At 37.5% G+C, this 25,669-nt stretch overlaps 3 protein-coding genes across 8 annotated transcripts in view; 2 read left to right on the top strand and 1 right to left on the bottom strand.

Annotated features, from left to right (window-relative positions):
- The window catches only part of RAB9A (RAB9A, member RAS oncogene family), a 32,639-nt gene extending 28,358 nt beyond the window's left edge, over nucleotides 1-4,281 (top strand). For 3 of the 5 annotated variants that reach the window (XM_075522216.1, XM_075522198.1, XM_075522225.1), the window contains exons 2-3: nucleotides 264-296; nucleotides 3,203-4,281. In XM_075522216.1, coding sequence (XP_075378331.1) covers nucleotides 3,237-3,842 — 606 coding nt within the window. In that variant the 5' untranslated portion in view covers nucleotides 264-296; nucleotides 3,203-3,236 and the 3' untranslated portion in view covers nucleotides 3,843-4,281. The remainder of the gene's footprint in view (nucleotides 1-263; nucleotides 297-3,202) is intronic. The other 2 variants (XM_075522234.1, XM_075522207.1) reach the window with 1 other exon arrangement.
- A 3,421-nt stretch (nucleotides 4,282-7,702) lies between these two features.
- TRAPPC2 (trafficking protein particle complex subunit 2) lies at nucleotides 7,703-13,817 on the bottom strand. Of its 2 annotated transcripts, none has more exons than XM_075522148.1 (5): nucleotides 13,765-13,817; nucleotides 12,969-13,079; nucleotides 10,757-10,872; nucleotides 9,837-9,915; nucleotides 7,703-9,150 (listed from the first exon to the last, which is right to left on the bottom strand). In XM_075522148.1, the coding sequence occupies exons 2-5, from the start codon at nucleotides 13,059-13,061 to the stop codon at nucleotides 9,052-9,054; spliced, it is 387 nt and encodes a 128-aa protein (XP_075378263.1). In that variant the 5' UTR covers nucleotides 13,062-13,079; nucleotides 13,765-13,817; the 3' UTR covers nucleotides 7,703-9,051. The 2 variants fall into 2 exon arrangements, with proteins under 2 accessions (XP_075378263.1, XP_075378272.1); XM_075522157.1 differs by lacking the exon at nucleotides 13,765-13,817 and adding an exon at nucleotides 13,393-13,726.
- A 314-nt stretch (nucleotides 13,818-14,131) lies between these two features.
- OFD1 (OFD1 centriole and centriolar satellite protein) overlaps nucleotides 14,132-25,669 on the top strand; it is a 35,747-nt gene continuing 24,209 nt past the window's right edge. The window contains exons 1-9 of the mRNA XM_075522111.1: nucleotides 14,132-14,257; nucleotides 16,877-17,077; nucleotides 17,933-18,001; nucleotides 18,086-18,113; nucleotides 18,918-19,025; nucleotides 19,741-19,877; nucleotides 22,002-22,175; nucleotides 24,182-24,288; nucleotides 25,238-25,357. Coding sequence (XP_075378226.1) covers nucleotides 14,162-14,257; nucleotides 16,877-17,077; nucleotides 17,933-18,001; nucleotides 18,086-18,113; nucleotides 18,918-19,025; nucleotides 19,741-19,877; nucleotides 22,002-22,175; nucleotides 24,182-24,288; nucleotides 25,238-25,357 — 1,040 coding nt within the window. The 5' untranslated portion in view covers nucleotides 14,132-14,161. The remainder of the gene's footprint in view (nucleotides 14,258-16,876; nucleotides 17,078-17,932; nucleotides 18,002-18,085; nucleotides 18,114-18,917; nucleotides 19,026-19,740; nucleotides 19,878-22,001; nucleotides 22,176-24,181; nucleotides 24,289-25,237; nucleotides 25,358-25,669) is intronic.

Raw genomic sequence — 25,669 nt, 5'->3', positions numbered from 1 at the left:
ATGGGCCAGAGTGGGGCTGGTTTTTATTTGCTCTGAGTTTCACTGAATACTGAAATAATAGAGGAACATGAGGGAAAAATCTCTTTACAGACTCTTCTGTGTACTAGGTTGAGACTACTCTTACTGTGCTGCACAATTAGTTTAATGTAAAAAATAACTGGAACAAATAGTTAATCTGTTAAGTCTGTGGTGTCTTGCAGTTCCTGATGTTGGTGAAAACAATCAGATGCACATTGGAAATTAAGTTTTTGTTTTGTTTTCAGATGCTGAATGATGATTTAAACTGAACTATTAAGGTAATAAATCTTCAGAAACATGGTATCAGATGTTGACTGTTCCTTCCAAAAACATTGTCAAAAAGCACAGTATACAGATAAGTTCAAAGTATGTAATAGGAGAAATAATATTAATTCTCCAGGCATCTTAAGGATTTTATTGTTATTTTATGTGTTAAGGTGTCATAACTTAGGGAAAAAAGATTCTTGAAGAGCTCAATTTTTGTAATTTTAACTTATTTAAAGATATGTAAGTGGAAAAAATGCAGCAGCCTGCTACGCTGAAAACTACCATGCTGGTTCTGCAGATACTCTAAATCACATAATCAGTGGGGCTGCAGATGAGTCCCTTATATAAAGTCTTTTCTGCTTCCAAACAAAGAGGTTTCTTAATGCCTTTAAACATGCTTCTTTTCTGTTTTAGATCCATCTTGTAAGTATGTGTTTAAATGACTGAACATATATCCCATTTACTTTGGATTAAAAACTTTACAAAGACATTAACTGCTAGCTAAGCATGACAGCTTCTACTGTGGAAGCTGAATGTCCTGAAGAGTGACGCTGCCTGCAACGTCACGTTGAGATACTTGCTTATCAGCCCTGGGAAGACTGTTTCTGTAGCCGTTGTGTAGAAGGACCAGTTTGGTTCTAGTTGGAAAGACACTTTCAATGGTTTGTGGCTGATCTATAACTGTCTGCCCAGTGAAAGTATTTTTATGGTCATCAGTCTCCTAGAACTTACTGTAATGGTCCACGTAGTTGAAAATTGTGCAAATTAACTTCTCAGGTTCTGGATGCACAAAAGTACTAGATACTGTTAACAGAGTTTCCTTACCTGTATTTTGTTTAAAATGTGGCTTCATGGACAATTTCATGATAATAGCTGCAGTTCTTCAAACTGTAGAAACTAAAGAAACAAGTGCATAGTACCAGTCAGAACTACGATTCACATTGTCTTCTAGGGAACTTGTGATTTCAGTAGGACAGAATAAAAAAATAATAATTGTAACTTGTTCCTACACTGAAGTGGAAGAACAGGGAAACATTCAGTACCCGCTGTTCTCATCAATGCATTATTGATTAAGAAGATGCTACTATCTAATGGCGTAGCTCAAAACCAATAGTAGGTTATTCATTAACCAATAGTAGGAATTAGGGACATAAGTGAAGACACTGGACCATTTTAAATATTTCAGCATGAACGTGGAAATCATGTGCAAGTAGGCTGGTGACTCTAATGAGGCTTTTCACATACATAAAAAGGTATGCGTGCACATCCTGAGCCATAGCAATTATTCCGTAGCTCTGTGAAAGGTAAATGAACAATCCACTTGAGGGTCTTAAGCAGTTTTAACACTGTTGTGATACAAACCTGTAGAAATATTAAGGATTTATAAACAGCGGTTTTAATTACACAGTATGAATGAATAAAATTACTTGCTCTGAACAGATTTTTAATGGAAGCAGCCACTGTTCCTTATATTTTGAAATTTGTGCTGAGGCTTCCGCTGTAGATTGTGTCTAACAAATAAATATTCAAAGATGGAAAGTTAAAGAGAAGAAAATTCCTGAAATTTCTTGCTTCTAATGTAGGCCTTGATTCTAAGGTAGCACAGAGTCATATGACTCTCACGCCAGCTTGTATCGGGTATTAATTCCATAACTATACTCTGCGGGTGATGTATATGCCAGTAACACTAATCACAACTAGCAAGACTGCATTCCTTCCTTCAGAGAAGGAGATGGACTAGGCAACTTGTGACCCATTTCCATTTTAAACAGACGCTATTTTCAGAGAAGCCTGTTTTGGTTGAATAACTTTGAGTTCTTTTAGTAACGGGTAGGTATAGGAACAGCAGTTTTCCTCATACAGAAACTGAACTTTGGGCTCTTTAAAATGAAACTGTACCCCCAAGCAATTAAATCACTTTTTTACAGTATTAGATGACACTACTGTAATGAGGACAAACCTTGGGCTGCCACTAGTCCTTTAACACTAAAATCTGACAGTGAAAAAGCTTCATTGGTGCCACCGATTGGCCATCCCTGTGCTGGCAGGCGGGCTTTTCACTAGCCCTCCAGGCTTTTTGACAGTGTTACCATGGGAAGTTGACACCTACTAAGTGAACTGTCAGTGTAGGCTTGGCCTCAGTATTATGCATCTTGAGTACCATTTGAAGTAGCAACAGTGAATTTGCTTTTGTAGTAGTTGTAATAGTATTCCATTCATCGCGGCTGTTCTGCAAGGAGTAAACTGTAACATACTGAATGTTTGTGTACCAATACCTAGTCACCTCACTTTTAAAAGAAAATTACAGCATTTGCATTTGTTCTGTAGATAACTGTGTTCCTGTGAGTTGATTTAAAATTCCTTGTCTGGTTGCAATTTTGTGTGAAGCGTAGCAGTTATTCCAGGATAACAGATAGTGTCCTGCTTTATTCCTAAAGCTTTCTCTTCGCTTTTGCATGCGAAAACATAACTTTGCTAATGAAATACGGCACTGAAGTGACTAGTTCAAAGCATATGCCCTATAAAATTCTCTTGTTCCACTTTCTTCCATAGATTTTTTTCAGTGAACACAAATGAATCGTTGCCCTTGTTGAATGTGATGTGATACGCCTTCTGCACAAACGTTGGAGGGTTTGGGGCTTTTGGGTGTTTTAAGTGACAGACCAGTAATTCATGCAGTGTACTGCTTAGACTGCCATACAGACTGCAGTCTGTGGTAGACACACCTTAAACACATGGTATTCTTGAGGGGGTGTTCTTATGATGAGTATCTGCACTTCACCTGTTTAGCACAGTCCTACTGCTTTTGTATGTGAAACTTGATGTTGGTGGACTTTAACACTTTCTAGATATTTACGTGTGTAAAATGTTCTGCTCACAACTCTTTCCTTTTTAATGATTTTCTTAATCTTTACAGGTCTAGGAAACCAGGAGGATCTATTCCCGTAACAATGGCAGCAAAATCATCACTCCTTAAAGTAATACTGCTAGGAGATGGTGGAGTTGGGAAGAGTTCCCTTATGAACAGATATGTCACCAACAAGTTTGATGCACAGCTGTTTCATACAATAGGTGTGGAATTCTTAAATAAAGAGTTGGAAGTTGATGGACATTTCGTTACAATGCAGATATGGGACACAGCAGGTCAGGAACGTTTTAGGAGCTTGCGGACTCCTTTCTATAGAGGTTCTGACTGTTGCCTGCTAACCTTCAGTGTGGATGATTCTCAAAGCTTCCAAAACTTAAGCAACTGGAAGAAAGAATTCATTTATTATGCAGATGTCAAAGAGCCTGAAAGTTTTCCTTTTGTGATACTGGGTAACAAAGTTGATATTGATGAAAGGCAAGTGTCTACAGAAGAAGCCCAAGACTGGTGCAGGAATAATGGCAACCATCCCTATTTTGAAACCAGTGCAAAAGATGCCACTAATGTTGCAGCAGCCTTTGAAGAAGCTGTTAGAAGAGTTCTAGCCTCTGAAGATAGATCAGATCACTTTATTCAAACAGATACAGTAAACCTTCATCGGAAACCGAAACCCAGTTCATCTTGTTGTTGACAAATTTTGGGGGGGCCAAATTACTTTTGACTAGCTTGCTCTATAAAAGGATGGGGAAGGTGTAGTAGATAAAATGACAAATGGGTTTCACTCTAATATTAAAATTGTAATATTCTGCTGCTTTCTTGGGGGAGCAAAAGAAAAATTTCCATTCATGAGTGACCCATTATTGAATTAGTGACACTTTCTGTTTAGGAAGGTGTCAAGTAAAAACATTAATATAAGAATGTAATTTGCCAACTTTATTCAAATGATAAATACTTTGAATATAATTAAAACTTGAAAGTTCTAGAAGCACTACTTTGGAGAAACCATTCTGGAATTTAGACACAAAGATACTTTTATATGTGTATATTTTCATGAAATCGGCATTCCATTTTTGTTTCACTAGAAGCCAGTTTCTTAACAATGCTAGATATTAAACTTCAGTCTCACTACATTCCTTTTGCTGTGAGTGGTACTTCATCTCTAATGTGTTATTATAAGTTAATATAAATTACCTTCAGGTCTTCTCTAATTGCCCAGTGTTGCTATAATTTGTGTAGGTTTTTAAGTAGGAAATAAATTTCCTACATATTTAATGTCCATTTTCCTTTCATTTACTATTCTAATGCTGTACTAATTTTTCCAGCAGTGTAATGCAAGATACTGATGACTTTTTAAGTTAATACATGTCTTTGCCTTAAGTCCCATTCTAGCATGTTTCTGATCAGTAAGCTAAAAAACCTGAGTAACTGAAGTATAACCATTTTTAGTTATGAAAAAGATATGCTTTATTCAGTCAGCTTTAATAGCACTTGAAGGAATCCACATTATGACAAATTTGTGAGAGAACTTTTAGTATACAGCCTTAAAGTTCCAAACTTCTTGTTCCTGTTAACCTGAGCTATGAATGTGTTTACCAGTAATCTCTGCACTGTGAAACTAAGGATTGGCAATACATAGAGAACTCAGGAAGCTCTTCACTTACAGTAGATTGTGACAGCTTTCAGCCCTAATACAAGTAAATACCTACAGCTAGTGTTTGAGCTGAATTTGATCCTTATTTAATTTGCTATTTTAGGATATGGACATAGACATTTAAGACAATGTCTTTTATATTGCTGTACTCATTATACGATGATGAACAGAAGCAAATTCTGTATTTAATGGGTGGTCTTTCTGCAGTAATGTAGATGAAACCACAGAAGGTGTATTTGAGGCTCTCTGTTGCAGTTAAATGGTAGAATACTTGTATGAGAAGCTGTTGAATGTTGGCTCTCAGAGTGCCCGCTGTCCTTGTAATAGCAAACTTGGTAGCGCACTATTGCTTCAATGTGTAATCTGACTGCTAACAGGCATGCACATGCACACATTGCGGACTCCAAAAGGAAGCCTGAGGCCTATAGGACAGGCCATGTTATTTGCTAAACTACAGACTCTGCTCTCTGTACAGCAACTTTTTTGTTCCAGCAGAAAAGCCTTTCTTGAGAGTACAGTAACAGCAAGAGTTTTTTCTCTTAACGTATCTGTTCAGTCTGTACCAGGTGTAATTATTTGGAAGTAAAGCTTGCAAAACAAACCCTTCTTGTCACTCTTGATACACTTTTCTGAATGTATTTTATTCTTGCTTGAACCTGTCCTGGACAACTCCATAGATCTGCTGCTCCTGCTTAAAAGTGACATCTTTTTACCTTTTGTACATTCTAAGTCTAATTCATCCTTACAGTCCTGCATATACAGCAACAGAACTGTGTTTTAAGCTTCAGTCACTGAACAGCTAAATACAGGTTAAGCTGCTGCTTCTATTATGTTTAATTTCTAGTCAATGAATTAAAAGATCCATGAAGAAAATCTTAGCTAAATTCCTCTTAATCTTAAGCTGAGAGAGCAAAAAGCCTTAAAACCTAAGATTGCTTGCGTTGGGGGCTACTAAGCTAGTGACATGAAACTGTTGTAAAACACTACTACCTTAGTACTTAAAGCTTCCTTTTTTGCAAAGGTAAGGTTGAAACAAAACAGATGAAGGTACTGTGACTACAGTACTATAGATATGATTCAAATAAGATTGCTAAAAGGAAGCAATTAAGGATGAGAACCATTGTGGTCTTTCTTGTGCCTAAGAGTCCATCTCTTTTCCCATCTGTCCCCTTTCCATGTAACATCATGGTTACCAAGCCTCCATCTGAGAGGTACATTAAATAAAACTTGATACAGTAGGAGTGTATTACCTGTGTCCTGGGAGCTGCTGTACCACAACTGTACATTAATCCCAAAAATGGGGGGTTAACATGCTATAGTAAATAAGACAGTATAGGAATTATGTTGAGGTCAGGATTTGGTCCAAGAAGGACACTATCAAGTACTTGAAAGAAGCAAAAGTCCTATGAAAAGCAGATGTAGATGATAGGTGCCCCCCCCCCCCCCCATCTTCATAATGCTTAATAACAAATATGCATTTCTGTACTTTTTGAAAGCTCAGTATTTATCATTCAATATGGAGGTAAGGTAGGCACTTGCAGCTTATGTTTCAATTCACTGATTCATTTCAAGTATTAGGGAGTCCTGTTAGCAATACTGAGTTCTGTAGAGTGACAGAGCATACTATGTGATGCATATGCAAAGTTCCAGATGTCCTTTAAAATGAGGAGCAAAAATACTGTCATGGCAAACTGGTGGCATTGATGAAAGCTATGCATATTAGAACAGACAGCAAAATAGGAAGGGGCAGAAGAAACTTTAGGTAGGTCACAGCTAACAGCTCATGTTACAACTTTTCCTTTCTCATACTGCAACAGATTCCATTTGCATTCTTATTCCTAAGGCTCTGAGCTTGGGTATGAACATAATACTTGCAAAGGAAGTCTCTTCTGCCTTGTCCATTGACCTTCATATTGCTGGAAACGTTCATTGTCTGATGCATGCTAGAACTGCATCTTTCAGACCTAAAGCAGATTTGTGACTACAGTTGATCACAAGCTAACTTTCACCTGTCACTTCCAGATATCAGTCTTTCAGCTTATTGTAAAAAGTCACAAAACAAAGCATAAGTGTTCCTCCAAACACGGGGAGATCACAGCTACCTAGCCGAGGTCCTTCAGAATTCTGTCATGAGACAGCGTTCCTCACCGCAACCTCTATAATGATTAATGAAATGAGTTAGCATGTAATTCTCCCTTTCCTGTGGCCAGTAACAGTCTGTTTTTATAAAGCCTAGATGGACCTATGAGACTGCATTTCCCATTTACAATTCCTATATTCAGAAGAACAGGGGAAAGATGTATGGGAGACATAAGAACAGGCACCATTTAGCTACCTGCCTTCAGAGATCAGGCAAGAGATAAAATGCTTTCATTTTACATAACTTCCTACTGTGTGCTGGCAGAGAAGAATACAATTATCAAAAAACCCACGGTTTCTAAAAGTGGTGGAAACTCTTAGCACTAATCCTTTATCTTTGCCAAAACTTTTCTTACTGCCACATATATGATTATTTAACGTAAGTATCTCCTCAGTGAATCTTAACTGTTAGTATTTTTCCAACCATTGTGCTACTGGGGAGGAGGCAGAAAACAGCATAACAGCTCCAACTTAATGGCTCCTTATCATATGAATGAGAACACTTTACCTCAAGTGTGTTTCTGTTGCTTTCATGTATAAAGCAAAAAAAAAAAAACCCAAACAAACAAACCAAAAACCTCAGTTGATTTACGTAAGATTACATGACATTATGAAAATGCTGTACAATGCAGTTTTTATGAAATAACAACTGCAAAGACAAGTTTTCCCATCTTCACATGCCACCCTGCCAATAAAGGTAGCCTTACAGTGATCATCTAGTTTTCTTCTAAATCATTTCAAGTGTACTCAGCAGGCATCCATACTGCATCATTCCATGTTTTATTTAAGGTAAATATTGCAACCTTTATATAGTGTTCTTTTTCTCATGGAATATTTTACGGTGACAGTTTAGCAGTAAGTGTCAATTACAAAGAAAGAATGACTGACTATACACTTAAAGCACATATACATGTGGTCCCTTTAATTATACAGACTATGCAAAATGTAATTCCTAGAACAGCATGTGACATTGGAAATTACTTTTCAGACATTTAAAAAAAAATGACCAAGAAGATACCTTCTACAGATTTGCTGCAAAAGGAAACAGACTACTTAAAAGATTGTGAAACCAACCAAAATATTAGCTACCTATATGCCAAATGACCCATTTAAAAATCACTATTTTGGAATGATGGCAAGTTTAGCAAAAGGGTCCCTAACCACATTTTACAACAGAATAGTAGCCAGACAGGCCAAATAATGGCTTTCTGAAACCTCAACAAATAGAGTTTCATGGTTCAAAAATCCTAGTCAATATATTTTCAAAAAGGAAAGTTCAGCACTTGCAGAGATAATGGAAAGAAGTGGGTTTAAACATGTAAATTAAGTTTAGTTTTTTTCCATGTGTTAATTAGAATTAAAATCAGGGCAGACATAGCTGTTCTGGTCTACTTTATTTGTTCATTCATTGATGCAACACTGCAGCTAAACATGTATCGCAGTAAACACCTGGTAAATTTGCAGTTTTAAGCTTTAAAACTTTTAAAGTTTTTTTCTCAAAACTTCCTGAAATACTGAAGACAAAGCTTTGCTGATATATCCTCTTTTCTTTTTATTCAGCACTTTATAATACATACATTACACATTACAGTATTAATATAGACCTGATTTAATACCATGAAGAGTAAAGTTAGTCTGGTTAGTCTGCAGAGTAAGTTCTCTAGCAAAGGACTGTAAGTAGAAAGGTTTATAACAAAGTTAACCACTTAGGCCAAACAGTCAAGAATTCCCTTTTGCTCATATTCAATCACATGAGTAGAGATGTCTTTTGTGTTTAGATCTGATTTCCTCGCACCCTGTGTAAGAGGCTTACATTTTACATACGCATTGACACCCACATGTCTCGGTTTGTACCTATTCAGCCCCTGACATTTTTAAACTTAGTTTTCATAACACATAAAAGGAAAACTTCTTAAGATACACATTTTAACCAGAGAAGCTTGGCTGTTCTCATCCGTATCAGGAAAAAAACCAAAACACCTTCTTCAGCATCCAATTTGTCAATCTTCAGAAAGATGAGTATCAAACATGCTGAGAACTAACCAGAAGAACTACAGTTCAAATAATCAGGAAAGTATGGAAAAAGCACTCACTCAGGAAAGTTATTTATTCAGCTTAAAAGGTGTTTCTTCCCAAGGAACTGTACTTTCCTTTCAAAGGCACTGGATCGAATAGGAGAATTGAGTTCATAAAATGGATTCATTGCAAACTAAGGAAAGAAGAAAAACTCATCAATAAGCACAATGCCCAGCACTGGAAAACATTCCTTCAGATAGCAACTACTACTAGCTTTCAGCCTATTTAGTGCCACTTAAGAGCAGGGAGCTCCTAAACATTCACTTGCGAGGCCCTTGCATTCTCCCCATATATGTGCACAGCCATCCCCCTTAGTACCAGCTCCTCAGAACAAATCCATCATGACACTGGTGGAAATTTGTGTTTTGGAAATTAGCATCATTTGAGTGCCCACAGGAGGCCGAGGTGGCCATCTCCCAGCCAGTGCTTGCGATGGCCCCATCTAGTGGGAAGTACCACCAGGCTGTGAGAACACAGGCTACTTGTTCCGCGAGCGAAGCACTTCCACCAGGCTTCTGTAGAACAGTCCTTTGCTTTCATTATCACCATTAATGACACAAACTGCCCAAAAATCACTGGACTAAAATGAAGAATAAATTCTGAAAGAGCAGTTTATAACAATTTAGAAAAATCTATTCTGTTTAATGGAAAATACAGCCTTTATGTCACATTTATCAACTCTGGCTAATGTGGACTGCACAGGTGCTTCTCCACTTATACAGGCCCCCACAAGAAGCATGCTAATACAGGCATGCCGGAGCATGTACAGCAGAACACACTTAAAAGTACTGCAGTGAGACCTAAGAAGTGGGTTCTTACCTTTATATACAAGTCATACACATCATTAAAGAAGTTCTTAATTCCATCTTCTTGCCTTACATCATGAAGCATTATAAACCTCATATGTAAAGCAATTAAGGAAAATTTAACTTTTACAAAGAAGAGAGACATTTAACGTATCCTGAGATAAGCATTTACACCTAATTCTGCATATACTTAAAATGTTCAGCTGTACATGAAATAGCAGTGATTACAGGAGGAAGCATTAAAAGAAGTAACTGGAGCAGTGAAATTTAGAAAGCATTACCTTTGTATTTTAAAATTCCCCTATTTGAAAATAAAAATAATCACCTCTCCATTCAAGGTTATTATTTTTAAAGCTAGATATTTCTGAATGTGGACGATGCTCTCAGCACCTTTGCCATATACCCCCTGAAGTTAAAATGACATTCAATGTTACTTCCTATGTATAATAAACGTTTCACAAACAACACTTCTAGGACTATCTATACATAAGATCAAGCCTTGACACTACCTTTTCAAGATGGGTGTGATGACACCAAGCATGTTTATCCCTGCTTCTCCCCTCTACCACTATCAAAGGGATGGGAACACAGAATCATACAAGCTTGCTCAGACCCTCTCATATTATTCCCCTCTCATTTCTCTTTCCTCTACTCCATGTGAGCTCCACATTTCATTAGGCTATTCCAGCTACTCCGAAAAGAAAAATCCATCTTTCCAATTGGTCCCAATTTTCAACTGCTGTGCCTCTCAACTTACTTCATTCTGAAGCTGGTGACTCTCTCTAACAATAATAGTGGTGAATAGCCAGAGAAATCTGTTCCAAACTCGTTTCATCTGACTTAACCTTTTCTAGCAAAAGGCTTTTCCTATATAAATATAAGGAAAGAGAACAGGGAAGGATATGTCCAGCTGTGACAAAAGCAGAAACAAACCATTCGTTAAACTTGTCCACAGTCTTCAGATACATGTTGTTAGAAAGCCACATGTTCTCATCTACTAGGTCAAGAGCAGCATGGGCAATGAACTGGTTGAGATGGCGATGATCATCCTAAGATATTTCCAGAAGACAGAGGATTAGTAATTCAGTGAAAGGAGTGAAATACAAACAATAATTTGCTCAAGCTGCTAAACAACTAGTGCTCAAGTTATGTGAAGTTATATATACCCTTATTTTCTGCTACATATGTGCCATCCTGTAATTAAATGAAGCTAGTATATATTGTCACTATACTTGGTTTCAAGGGAGAAAAAAGGTCGTAATAAAAAGGTCACCACAAAAACAGTCTTGAGAGCAGCAAAACCAATAAAGCCTATATTTATAGCTCAGGAATTAATTCAAGTGTGAACTCTTTTGTTTACCAATGGGTAACCTCCCACTGCAAACTTACTCCACAACAGAGGCCCTGATAAAAGTCTTTTTCTCTGCTTTCCAGTCACCTGTTTTTGTGAAATTTACAGAAATTTAGCATTTTTTGGACCATAACGTCTCTGTCAAATTTGGCAGAAATTGAACAATAGGTTACAATGTGTAAAAGTTGGGGGACAGATGGGGAAAGCAGAGAGATACAGAGGACAGACATACTGATAACATTTATCACCTAGAGGTTCTGCTTTTTCAGGTTATTTGCCTAAAAAACATAAGATTGTTTTATTGTTTTGGGGGGGGTTTCTTTTTCCTAAGAGCCCGGTGCAGAAAAACATCCTGCAACTGCTATTAAATATATGCTTGCAGATTTAAGTTGCACCTCTTCCTATAATAAACACAAATGGCCTTCATAGAGTGATCACAGCGTTTGGTCCTAACACTAAAAGAGTGGTGTGGGGTAAGAGCCATTACTTTGTATACCAACTAGAACACCAGAGGACATCTGCCAAGAAGAAACTTGGGACTAAACCATACTGTAAGCTTCTATTAGACTGGAAACATAAGTCGTCTTGCACTGTTTCTCAAAATACAGCGATTCTATTAACGCCACTCTCACATCTCTCAGTGCACTATGTTTTTCCCCCAAATCAAGTTTTGCTCAGGGCATCAACAGCTTTGCAAGTTCCATTAAACCATACTGAGGAAGAGACTAAGTAGTGAAGTTTAAGGGGCAAAAGCTTGTGCTGATTTACCATGTACGTTATGCAAACCACTTACTTCAGGCAGCTGTGCAGCTGCACTGAATTCACTATTAAATAGTGCGTCTCAGAAACAGAAGCGATAGTTGCCAAAACATATCAATGCCTACTAGTTCTCCTTCAGTGCACATCAAGTCTAGATTCTCTCTTAGGAGAAAATTTAGTATTTCAACCACAGTCAGAGAAGAAGCTTACCCGAGCCAAGTTAATTCCATTAGCAGAATGTAGAAAATTAATTTTTCCACTATCTGACACATCCTCACACTCACCAAGTCTAGTCTGACTAGTCTTATTTATGATTTTTTGTGGGACACTAAATACATCTGTCAAAGTACAGATGACATCATGCTGTTCAAATCAGTGACAGCATATACTTCCATTTTTGGACACACTCACAGATCCACAGACTTTTATTCTGACGTCTATTTTTTCTCTGATGTAATATCACAATGGATAGATTTATTCTTTTCCCACTGGAAACACTACTTACTGAGTAGTCTTACATTTCTCACATTCTCAAACCCGTATTTATCAATGCAAGTTTTAAACCTTTCTTACTTAAAAGCAAGCATGACTATTGAATATGATTAAAAAATAAGATTTCTTTATAGCATAAAAAATAAAGGACTGACTAGAGCTTTCAAATGTTCCTTACTTTACCTTATGACTGTATACAATGCCTTAAAACAGAGAATAACAATAAATAGCATTAGATAATGAACAGTTATTATAAAAGCTCTACCCACGAAGAGCAATATATTTTTCACCATACAGCATCAAACATTTAAGGAAACCATGTTTTATGAAGAACTAGTATGATATGGCAAAGAATTTGTAAGAGACTCAAGAACACCAGAGTTCTACTCCCTAGGACAAAGTTTCTGTAAAAAAAAAGAAAACAGTGTATACTAGTAACACTTTCAACAACATGCTGGTCATGCTTCTAATATACTGTAAAATTACCAAAGAAAATGCACCGTAATTACATCATAGGAGTATCACAAGGGAAAAAAAACACACCTTGGTCTCTACTTTTCCAGGAGGCAGAAATTCCATTTCAAATATGGGATTATCATGATGACCAACTATCACAAAGTAGAAACTTCCAGACATTTCTTCAATATAGCGTTCCTTACAAAAAAAGACACATGCTTTACTGATGAGTCTACCGAACTCTTAATCCATCTGAAAATGCTCCTAAAATCAGCCAACGTGCTTCCTATTCATATTTCCCACAGGCTAAAAAGAAATAAACACTTTCTTGGGTACCCACATTTATACTTAAATAAGGGAAAAATATTCTTAGAAAGTGGAACATCTCCTGCAATTGAATCTAGTTACTACTACCTAAAACTCCTACTCTACAACTGACTGATGTACTTAAGCCCCGACAGCCCTCCCAGTGACTTGGAGGGCAACGATCCCATGAAGTAACGCGGTGTACCCGTCTCTGAGGAATCTCATCTGTCTCTCCTCGAGGGCCCTACAAACAGGCAGCAGAAAGGGGAAGGGAGGCAGACGGCGGGCACCGTCCTCCCTCGCACGGTCCCACGGAGTCCTACGGCCCGGCTCCATCCCAGGGGACTCTAGAGTTACCGGGGGGGGCTGAACCCCCCCGCCGCGCCCCAGCGCCCTGAGGCCCGCCCGGGCTCCCGGCCGCTCCCCTGTGCACCGCCGGGGCTGCCGTCTCCAGGGGAAGGGCGGGACGCCGCGGGGGCTGCCCGCGGAACAGGCGGCGGGGGAGGGAGGGAGAAGGGGGGGGGGGGGGGGGGGGGGGGTTATGCCCGCAGGGGCCCGCCCCGGGCCCGCCGCCTACCCTACGACGCGAGCTCTCCAACGGCTCCCAACGGCCGCCCGGAAGCGCTCCTCTCTGCCTGCCCCAACATCCGGCGCCCCCGTGACGCCTCAGCGTCCGCCGGGAGCCGCCGCCGGAGCCGGCGCCCTGCAGCGGCGCCGCCCGGCCCCGCTCCCGCAGCCTGGCGGCTGCCGCCCCCGAGAACGCCCGCCGCTGCGCGGGCAGGAACCAGAGGGTCGAGGCGCGGGCCGGGACCCGCCGCCCTCCCTGCGGGTAGGGGGAGGCTGTCCCCGGCAAAGCCTGGGCCTGCGTGAGGGGAGGCTGGGGCGGCTTGTGCGCTCGCCGTCTCCCTGGCCGGGGATCGAGCTGGGAGTCAGTAATGTCCTTTTTAATTTTTTTTCTGGTATTGTAGGGCAGGATGGCTTCGGTTGAAAGGGAGACGCTGTCCCAAGATGAACTCCGGAAAAGGCTCTATCAGACTTTTAAGAACCGAGGTGTACTGGACACACTTAAGGTGTGTTTTATTTTCAGCAGGTGCTACCTGTGATTCGCTGTGCTACTTAACATTGAAAGCAGTGAAAGTCATGCCGAATAAATGTGTTTTCCGCTCTCCCCAGCTGTATTATTTTTGCCACAGCCTAATTCATACTCAGCTCTTATTTTCCCAGAAACGAGTTTTTTCCTAACCAGAAGTGCTTTTCATTGTGGATTAGTCTCAGAGCCTTTTTCAGGAAGGTTAAAGGCCTGTATTGGGTCTTTGAAAATTTCTATGCTTGAGAAAAAAGCCAAGCAGGGAAGAGAGAAATAAATGAGAATACAGGTTTGGAAAGGACCTCTGAGGTCACAGAGTCAATTTGTTACCTATTCTGAGTAAGCATGCTACGTTAATTCTCCTCCTGAAATATTCCAGTTCTGATTTAAAACTATTTGAGCTGTTTTCTCCTTGTCTGCTCATCGAGGAGAATGTCTTAGAATATGGTTGTGTTCAAGAATGAAACTTTGTTCTGTTTTGTAGCCTGGGTTTATTTATGGTTGCTCTGGCCTTTTTTCTTGTGCTGAAAGTATCCTTCAGTTTAAGTGTCTCTTGCTTCTCTTGATGAATTTATAGACAGCAGTCATACCTTTTCTTCAGCATTCTGTTTGACAACGCTAAGCAAGTCAAAGTGCAGTAGTCTCATTGCTGGTTATTCCAGTAGTCCTCTGCATCACTTTGAAGTCTTCCCCCTTTTTTTAAAGCAAGTAGATCATGATTGTTGTGAGCTTTCCAGGCAAAGTTTAGAATGGTATTAATTCTTCCCTATTTTTGTGGGGAAAATCTGTGGAAGGCTGCATATATATCTTTTTGAGGCATGTTACATTTGTAGTGCTAGTCATTGTTTGATTGACACATCCACATCTTGCTTTTTCCAAACGCTACATCCCTTGTGTTATAGCAGAAATTCATATCAGGCCTTAAATGCTGAAATGTTGTGTTTCATGCAGTTTCAGTTTTGCTAGTCTTTAAACATCATCTGATTGCATTTTTTATGACATCTTGATCTTTGTATGCTTCTATACACATCTTTATGTCACCAGCAATTTTTTTTAGCTCCTGCTTTTTATGTCAAATTCATTACAGCTAAAAAAGAAAATCAAGATCTATATTTTAAGAATACCACTGGTAAGCTTATGGCCAAGAATTCCCTGTTCAGGACACTTTGTTTCTCCTTTAGTGATTTCCATATCAAGCTTGTAGTGCTTGAACCAATCTCTTGTCTTGTTTGACTTAACTAATAGTCTTTCAGGAGGCATGCTATTGGCATGCCATTTAAGTCCGTTTTCCTGCTTCTCTTTTCCTTGTCTAGAAGATTTTACATCGTATTAAAGATTTTGTAGCTTTTCTGAGCTGAAGAATTAATACAGTTGGGTTTTTAATGGATTCCTGCAAACACTCTTACATCTTCTAATGAGAATACTCTCAAATTTCTTGTGGTCTTATCTGACTGCCTCTGTTGGTAAGAGGCAGGGTGGATCTGGAGCTCCAGGTATGCTGAATTGCCAACATACCACAACCCATTTCTGACTTCCTTTCCCATAGTAGGGACGGGGATATAGCCCTGTGTTTTCCACCTGCGCTTTGTCACGAGACGTATAAGAGGTTGCTGGTCTTGGTTGTTTTTGAGACAACCTCATCTCCCTCCAAGTTGGTTGAAACTGGACAAGTTCAGAAATTAATAAGGAAAACAATTTTTTCAGTTGTCTTTATTTCTCTCTATCGTCTAATTTCTGTAGAAAGCCATGCTAAAATACAGACTATTCTGATGACCTAGCTTTGTTAAGTTTTGGTAAGCATTTAGTATTTTGCCTCATTTTTGCTAACACACTATGTCTTTAATCAACTTTGTCGCTGTTGCATGCCTGCTGTTGAAAGCTTAAAACACTATTTCTGTCGTGATCTTTTAGTATGCTATAAACAATTTGTACAATTATATAATGGAAATTACTATTTCTTCCTTTTACAGGAGGGAGACATTCTGATTTTAGGTTACTTTTTGTTGTAACTCATAGAATGCAAATAAATAATAAAAAAAGCAATTTAATTATTATTAGTGCCTGTAGGCTTTTTTGATTAGTACCCTTTAGCTTCCCTACAAAATAATTGATACTAAAGATATTGAATTTCCTGTTTATTTTCCCATCTGCTTTTGTGATTGCATCTGCAGCTTCTTGGTGTGAGACTCAGAAGAGGACTAGTGAGTTTTCCAAGTACACCTGCCATTGAGGCCACATCAGGCAGGCTTTATTTAAGCCAGAGTGAAGGAGAACAGGAAATAACAGGGATCTAAAAATGAAGCAAGGGGTACTAGAGTGGAGTTTATGTGAGTTCCTGACTGAGAACAATACTTCTCAGTCCTACATTTGATACACCTTGAGGGAAAGTCAAAGATCGCTGTAGCCACTGTTAGAGTGTTTTGAATAAAGGTATGGTGTCCCAAGCACTCTTCTAAATTTTGCCAGTTAGTCTGCCCATTTCTGTTATGTAGGTTCTAATATAACACGTACAAGTAAAATGAGACTCCCCATGAATTTTGAAAAATAAAAGCTGTCATTGAATAACATGTAAACTGAGAATATAATGTCTTTTCTGTATCAGACACAGCTCCGAAACCAGCTAATCCATGAACTAATGCACCCAATTTTAAGTGGAGAACTTCAGCCGCAGGCAGTTCCAAATGATGACAGTTCACTTTTGATCACAGCTTCCAACAGTTTGGTGGCAGATCATCTACAGAGATGTGGCTATGAGTATTCACTTTCTGTTTTCTTTCCAGAAAGTGGATTAGAGAAGAAGAAGGTAAGTTCAGTAATTTACCTCTTCCAAGACTTCTAGGAGCTTTGCTTTCTAGGGGGTGTTATATTCCAACAGAATTGAAAAAATCACCTTTTGTGGTAGTGAAATACAAATGCAAGTACAGCTTCTGATCATCTCCATTAAAGACTTCTAATATTCAAGGACATTTTCATGAATATTTTAAACTGGCAATAAGCTAATGATGCTGTTCTGGGAACACATAGCACAAGCCTCGTAACCTCGTGCTTGCTTCACCTATAGTTGCAGTCTGGCATGACCATTTGTGAGGCTGTGTGACAGACCACTTGGGGAACTAATCCTGATTAAAGCTAGCCTCTTGTTTGGCCACTCAATTCCCAGAAAGTGTGGTTCACGGTCAGCTTAAGCTGTTCTAACTACAAGCTGTAGCTGAAGAGGACAGTCCTTGCCCTCTCTTTGTTTCTCCTCTATGAGTATGCGATAGGGTGAAGTTGTTTCTAACTGAAAATTAATTTTTTGACTTGGTGAGTAGTTAGTTGTCATTTGGGTTAATGAGCTCATCTGATTTGTATGATAAATCAAGAAAAGAGGCAAGGAAGGCAGCAAGAGCATGTATCCAGGGTAGTGAGGAAAGAAAACTACCTCTTTTCACAGCTTCAGTTGGTCATAAAACACTGGCTGCCATATGTCTTAGGTAATGGAGATAAGTAAATGTAATACTAGAACAGCAGGCCTCTGAAAATGGTTTTACAAGGCAATAAACAGATGTTTCTCAAATGGAAAACATTCTACAACTGTAAAATAGTGCCTGTTACATATTTGAAATGTTTTTAAAGTAGTTAACCTTTCTAACTTACCTTTTTTTTTTTCCCCCCAAAGCTGTGGACTATGCAAGATCTTCTTCAATTAATGAGGATCAATCCAAAATCCAGTCTTTACAAATCACTGGTAAAGTTATTTTGATTTTGAAAATAAGCTTAAATTACAGGTGTGATGAAATAGACTGGCTAAAACATCTTTTATTTCTTACAGACTTCAGGAACTCGGAAGGAAAATAAAGGTACAAGATGTTTATACATGATGCAGACAAGGATAATTGTGTCAGCTTCATTTTTATTACGATGCGAGCAATAGAAATTCAAATTTCTTGAGTGTATGTTGGTATGGAATAACATGGATTCAGTAAGATTTTGAAACTTGCAGTACATCAGGATGATGAATACTATATTTCAGGATTGTCCAACTCCTACTTGCGTGGATTAAGTGTTATCATTCACCTACAAAGTAAATGACTTGAACGTTAGAAATACGAAAAAAATCTGTAAGCAAGTATTAAATATCATGCTGTTTGGAAGCTTTTCACACTAACTTTGGCAAGCTCAGATTTTGGGTTGTGTTTATAATGGACTGTATTAGCTTGCGTAATGTACTTCAAAAACTGCTTAAAGATTTAATTGACTTTCCATTGTTTTATATAAGAAATAATTCTTACGTCTGCATGATGAGACCTAGCTATATTGTATAGCCTAAAGTAGCTTGATTTTCAGAAACACCTATTGCCTAATGACCTCATAATTAAAATAGTAATAATCTGCTCTCTCAAATGACCTATGAAGTCAAAGAGACAAAGAGACATGGATGAAAGAAAAAGTTACAAAAGGACAGCTTTCGCAGAATGAGATGGACTGGAATGTGCTTATAATAAAAATCTTAATAGTTTACTAGTATTGATTTTTACTTAAATACTTGATTCTTTCCGTAAATTGAATAGGTTTTCTCGTACACTGAAAACAACTTCATTAATTACAGGCTCAAAAATTCAGTTTTGGTATGAAATCAGAACTAATGTATTGGATCTTGATAGGTTTTCTTATGCAGATTTTAATCGGACTTACAGACCATTATCTAAGTACGGAAACTCATGACACAGAAACTCAGACAACCTCAGTGCCTCCTTACAGAGAATCTCTTGGTAAGTGCAACCCCTGCAAGCAAGTCCCCCCAAATATTTTCATACTGGTAAATGGTATGGATTAATAAAGTATATGAATGTTATCATTCATCACTTACTCAAATGCAGCCTGAAGTACTAATAAGTAAAGGTCATACCTATCACTAGTACATTGCTTTTCTAACCTTTCTTAAAAAGAAGCAAAAGTCCTGTTAGGATTTTTTTTTTTTTTATGTCACTCAGTGTTTTCTTAGGCATTTAGCTAAGAGCTATAACATCTTAGATGGACTGTAAATGTTATGTGCTGAAATATGTTCTGGAAAACATAATTGTAGATGCATGCCTTGCTTCTCTTTCTGTGATCGTGTTTCAGTGAAAGTTAGGCATAGATTGGGAGTTCTTGAATTATAATATGCATGCTATTAGTAATACAAAAAACCTAAAAGTTGCATGCAGAAGAAAATTCTTGTCCATCCATGATAAAGAGGATGAATGACTGTGTAATACCACAAATAGTGCCTAAACAGCTAAGTGCCTCCTCCTAGGTATACGTTGCGTGGCATAGAGCTGATAAACATCATTTCTGTGCTGCCCTGCTTTTGTACCATGCAAGTCTTTCTATGACAGTAAGGAACTTCCTAGAGAGAGACAGGTTCCTACAGGAGCTTTGGTAGGATGACTGTAGTAACTGTTCTTATGTGATGATGGGTATGTTGCTCTGTTGCTCTTTTTATAGCTGAGAAGCTTCAGCTGATTGATGAACAGTTTGCAGACTCTTATCCCCAGCATCAGAAATACGAATCTTTAGAAGTAAAACTTCATGAATATAGAAAAGAAATAGAGAAGCAGCTTCAAGCAGAAATGTGTCAAAAGGTATAACTTTGGTCATTGAATTTGAGGGAGACGTTTGTTAATTTTGACTTTGCACGTTACAAACTTTAAATACTTAAGGTAAATTGGAAGAAGAGATCTAATAGGGAGTTACAACAAACACAAAAGGCTTAGCTAATCCAATATCAATTGTTAATTTGATGATATAGCATGTGTATATTTTCCATTCCCCTTTTTTGTTAAATGTGCACAGAATGTTAAGCTGCTTATTCTGATGTTAATTTGTACACAATTTTTTCTTATTTTGATTGTCTTAATTTGGTAAATTTTATTTGCTCTTTGATTGTTTTGTTTTATGGAGAAATGTTTACCCTGCTTAGTCATACTATTAATTTTCCTTCCCAGTTAAAATTTTGAAGCTTGAATTTCAATATAATGCGTAGCAACTGAGAGGTGTGAAATTGCTGCTGTGTAGCTTGACAGATAGTTGAGTTAATTTTTAATACTGATGAGAATTTGCATACTATTTCAAAACATTACACAGAAACACTAAATTGTAACAGACAGTATTAGGAATGATTTCTGGTTTGTTTTTTTTTTTTTTCTTCCTATAATTGAAGACAACCTTTTTAGAAACTTTTCCTTCATTTTGGGAATAAAATTAGGATTTTTTTTGTCACATAATCCGTTGATAATCCTTATGTCTGAAAAATGGAGCAGAGATAATATACTGCAGTTCTTTTAAATATGGGGTGTTTTTCCCCATAAATTTCTGTCAAGATCAGCAGTTTATTTGGATAGAAAAAATTAAATTAACTGTAGTTCATTTAAATATGTTTTTTCCCCATGAATGTGATATAAAAATGGATATAAAAATGATGACTGATAATCAGTTAGAATTCTTAGACACACTTTTAAAGGCAGTCATCTGCATATAAACTGTTTGAGGAAATCCGTTTAGTCATATTTATTCAGCTAGACAAGTAGAAGGATGGAAAGTTAAAACTGCCAATGTGTTTTACCTTCATTTTTCATTTAGTCTTCATTCCCCAACAGGCACTGTCTTTTCAGCACGTAAAACATGTTAATTTGTGTGTTGTTAAGTTTGTCTCAGTTTAAGCAAAGCAGTTGCAACAAAGGAGATTGGAATCTTAACCAGATATTAATCACTTCCAAATTCAGTTAACTTTACATGGATTCCTTAGCAATGTGGCATGAATTACTGTATGACATTTCTCATCCAATTTATGTATGTACAAGTGATGCTGTACTGTCTCGCCATTTCTTTAAGTTTTCACAAAATTTATGCCCACAGACCTGAATTCCTTGATCAGACATTCCCACTGTGCTTTTTCCCCCCTCTCTTTACTTCCTTGTTTTCTCCAGTCTCACAATTTTTCTGTCATTCTCTTTTTATTCTTTGCTTATTTTTTCACTTTTTTTTTTTGTATGCTTGCTTTCCATTTTCTTTCCATTTTTTATTATAATTCTTTATAACTCTGGTTTTGCATATATTGCACTCCACATGTTGTATGGAGGCGTGTTGCCTACGATTCTTCTGTGCAGTTGCAAGATGCGTACTTTCCTGTTTGTACGCATTTACTTTTTTTTTCAGTTGTGCTAAGAAGTCTGTGAGTCAGGACTTCTGTTTCTGTAACCCTCTTTATGTGGAGTTACATGTTCTGCATTTTTTTTACATGTTCAGCACTTCCTTTGTGTCCAGATGAATTTCTGTTGCTCCTGAGTGATTCAGGATGGGTCTGCTTCTGCCACTTCTTGCATCACCAGTCAAAAGTGGTTCTTTGGGAAAGAGGCAAGAATAGAGGCAGTGTCAGAGGAGGAATTCAAGAGTGTGGCCATTCCTTAATTGCAAGCAGACCATCACTCCTGCACTGTGGTTTTCTTCATAGGCCTCTGTCTAAAGCTATTCGTTTTGTATAAGATCTGCTTTGGGATGCCACCAGATAAATGCATGAAAACTATGTGAGACATGCAAATACTATGTGCTGCTAAGATACTTTTATCACAGTAATTTAATTTCATCGAACTATCATATATTTCCTAACAGGAATTTCTAAGTGAAATTTAGAATTGTCTGAGGAGGGATTGTCTTTGTCGATTTCAAGATGTCCCTACTTAACCCTCTCTTCCTCATTTGTGTAAAAGCTAGAACATTTTAAAGAAGTTGAAATAGCAAAGATTAAAATGGAGGAGAAAGTGCAGACCCAGAAAGAAATCTCTGAGCTACGTCATGAGTTAGAGAGGACACATCAAGCGAAGTCTGAAGCCTTGATTTCTCGTGAAAAGAATGCTATTGAGAGGCTTCAAAAACAACAGGAGGTAAAATTCTAAATATTTTTTCTTAATCTAGTACAAAATGATTCAGTGAGTTGATTAAACTGTTCTTTTATCTTTGGGAGATTTACCTTCAGATCTTACTTGGCTTATTAATGAAAACTTTGAATTTACTTATGTTCTTATGAATAAGGGAACGTGTTTAGCACCCGCAAGAATGAGTATGGGTAAATATCTAAGTAGAGCTGGCAGGAAAAGGAACTGTTCTGCAAGCAAGGATTGAAGGATTTAAATGTAATAAATACTTTTTAATCTGTTTTAATAACTTTGCTGAATTCAGATCGCTGAGATTTTTTTAACAGAAAGTTGATATGACTTTTCACTTTCCTGTTTCCAGAACGTAGCTTTTAGTTATAGTATAAGTTCTTTCAATTGCTAAGAAGGACTCTAAACAAAATGGAATATATAGCCTGTATGGTACAGATATGCCATTTCTGTATGTCTTTATGTTGTATATTATTAATAGCCACTGTCTTTACTATAAACTAACATCTTCCTTTGTTTCTTTGAACATGTTTTTTGTTGATGAATTACTCCTTTGGGCTGTTAACTCTTGGTGTTTTGCCAGAGTAGTAACAGTTACTGCAGCACACAATAATTTGTATATAGTTCTAAATTATTTCTCCCAATCTCTATTACCTTTCAGTTTTTCAAAGAATAGTTTGCTTGCTGTTCCGTTGGCTGTTTGCCTAGCCAGCTCCCTGCTGTCTGCAGTAGACATTTCTATCCAAATAATGTAGTCATCCACAAATGCTAACCACCTTTCTGCTCTGGTGTGGTGGGATTTTTTTTTGTTGTGTGGTGGTTTTTTTGTTGTTGTTGGATCCGTCCCGTCCCCCCCCCACCCCGAGACCACATGATGTTGGTTAACAAAGCAATTATACAGGTCTCTACTATTGACCTCCTTCCAATCTGAAAATTAAGCATTTTGTCACTACTCTGTGAAACTCTTTTCTGGTTATGTCCTTAGAAGCTTACAAGAAAACCATCTATTTTATGCTATCAACTTTCTCCTGTGGGCAAGAAATTCATTTAGGAATAAAAATAAATAAATAAATAAAAGGATTACTAGATCAGCATAGCCGTCAAGCATTATGTATGGATTTTTGGTTGCTCATGTCAGCTTCTGCACTCACTGGAAAGTCTATGCTTCATTTACGTGGGGACTCTTAACAGAGACCAGCAGCTCTACTGAGTTGAAGTATATTTGCATTAAAGGTAGAAGGTCATTTAACCCTTTACTAAGATAACTTTATGCCCAGGAAATGCGGCTTGACAAACTGCTCTATTTTTTTGCACTGGGAACAGCAGCTAAGTCTTTCATTACCGTCAAGTGCACATGACTTACAAACTTCATATGAGCACCCAAAGAGCAAAATAATATTTTTTTTTTCTTCTTAGGCACTTATTTCTTTGGAGAGAAATAATGCCTTGTGTGCTTAAGAACAGGAAAAGCTATTTTTTATTAATAACATATGTGACTTTTGGTATTAGCATGCTCATCATTTGGAGGATTCCTTTAACTATTTGTTTGATTTCTATAAGTTAAACTGAAAGACTGCTGGTTGACTCAGTTTCAGTTTTAAATTATGTTTTATCAGGGACGTTTGTTTTTTAAATTTTGTTTTTATGAAGAACCTACAAAACTATTGTTTTTTAGAAAAATTCAGATGTTTGAATGTGTTTATTCTGTAATTTTTTTAAAACAATTTTTCCTTTTATGTAAGTTTTAATCACTGCCATTTCTTACAAGAAAAGTGTTTACAGGTAGCCAGTAGTGATTCCATCTAAAACATTTTTACTCAGAGTAAAAGGAGAAGGGGAATAAAAAAAAATAACTTCTGGATATTATTTCAAATTATGACTATATAAATAATATTTATTGGAGTAAGACCAAGTACTGTAGAAGATCCTTGAAAGTTTGAACGTGTTAAATGGTATATATTGTATAAAGTGTGAAGTAAAAATAGAGCTAATATTTTGTGATTCAGATAGAAGCAAAGGAAGTATACATTCAGAGACAAAGTCTACTGAAAGATATTGAAGTCATAAGGACCAGAGAGGCGGAACTGAAACAAAGAATTGAGGCATTTGAAGTGTAAGTTGCTAAAGGGCATATACTATGCTAAATGTTGTTGTTGTCCTTTTTCTGGAACGCATGTTTCAAGTTGTTGCTGTTTCTATGATGTTGAAATAGGTTACATATCGCATAAGTTATGTTTTGCATTTTGAGCAGTATCGTATACTGTCTCTATTAGCAGGGATACCCCTTACAAAAAGAAATTTGGGGTTTTTTGTATTGCTCCCCATCCAACCAAAACAGTGCAGCATTGCTCTGGAGGCAAGGAACCAGATGTTTGCTTTAAAGTGCTTAAATTAAAAAACAACAAAAAACCCCCCCAAACCCCCAACCAACCAACGCAGTATGTAATCCTAACACTCATAAGGCATGTATATGGTATTTTGCTTCTTTAGTCCTGTGGTGGTTTTGGGGTTTTGGGGGGTTTTTTGTTTGTTTGTTTGTTTTTAACTTATCCTTAGTAAGATCAGTTTTCTTTGGTTAAATAAAAAAAATAACTAAACTGGTTTTGGCCAGATTCTCAATACTACTTAATGTCATTACTTTGACATCTGCTTTTTATAGCAGAATGCGTATCCCGCTAACAAAAACGTGTTGGTTTGTTTTTTGTTTTTGTTTTTGTTTTTTTTTTTTTTTTAACAAGCCAGCAGAGGGTGCTGATAGAGTAGCGTGCTCAGTACTATCTCCTCTGAAGGCTTTCTGGTGTGGGAAACTGAGCTAGGGTTAACCCGGGATAGCTGCATAATTGATTGCTACTGGATTTTAAATAGGGCAATTTAGTTTGTGTCACATCTCCTTGTTCATAATGAATTACAATGACAGATTCTGATCATAATTTTAAATTGCTACTGTGTTCCAAGCAAGCCCATTACCCTTTGATGTCTCTAAATGTTATTGTAAAAGAACCCCAAAACTAAGGTTTTGGCTTTGTAACTGGTCATTGTCTGTGTATTTATGGATATTTCAGCACTCAGAAACTTCAGGAAGAGAAAAATAAAGCTATTGATGATGCACTTCGACGTCGGGAGGTTGCTGTGAAGAACATAGAGGAGACATACGACCAAAGGCTTAAGACGGAACTCTTAAAGTAAATTTTTCGTTTGTCTCTAACAGGACACATACTACTTGCTATGAAAACAGAATAATAAATTCTATAGGATTTATTTTGAATAGTGTAACAAAGCGAGGACTTTGAAAATGTGCACTCACATTTTTGTTTTAATTGGCTCGAATTCTTTACATTATTGCTTAGCTCTTTGCTAGTGAGACAAAAGGTTCTTCTGAACCCACAAGTCAGGTTCAGAAAAAGCTTGCTATAGAAGGTAATTCTCTTTTGATCATAAGTTATATTATTGTTGTTGTTTTAATTCTGTGTTGTTATCTGGGAAAGAGATGTGAC

The sequence above is a fragment of the Mycteria americana genome, chromosome 1, assembly GCF_035582795.1.
Source record: "Mycteria americana isolate JAX WOST 10 ecotype Jacksonville Zoo and Gardens chromosome 1, USCA_MyAme_1.0, whole genome shotgun sequence".
Classification (NCBI taxonomy): Eukaryota; Metazoa; Chordata; class Aves; order Ciconiiformes; family Ciconiidae; genus Mycteria; species Mycteria americana.
The sequence above is the reverse complement of the archived record's forward strand: the minus strand, read 5'-3'. Positions and strand labels throughout refer to the sequence as shown.

What these genes read in the sequence shown, in the direction of transcription:
- TRAPPC2 (XM_075522148.1), bottom strand. Translation starts at nt 13,061, where the DNA reads ATGTCTGGAAGTTTCTACTTTGTGATAGTTGGTCATCATGATAATCCC. An exon ending in GTGGACAAGTTTAACGAATG is followed by an intron (nt 9,916 to 10,756) that starts GTTTGTTTCTGC and finishes TTTACATATGAG; the next exon opens with GTTTATAATGCTTCATGATG. An exon ending in TGTATGACTTGTATATAAAG is followed by an intron (nt 9,151 to 9,836) that starts GTAAGAACCCAC and finishes TTCTTTCCTTAG; the next exon opens with TTTGCAATGAATCCATTTTA.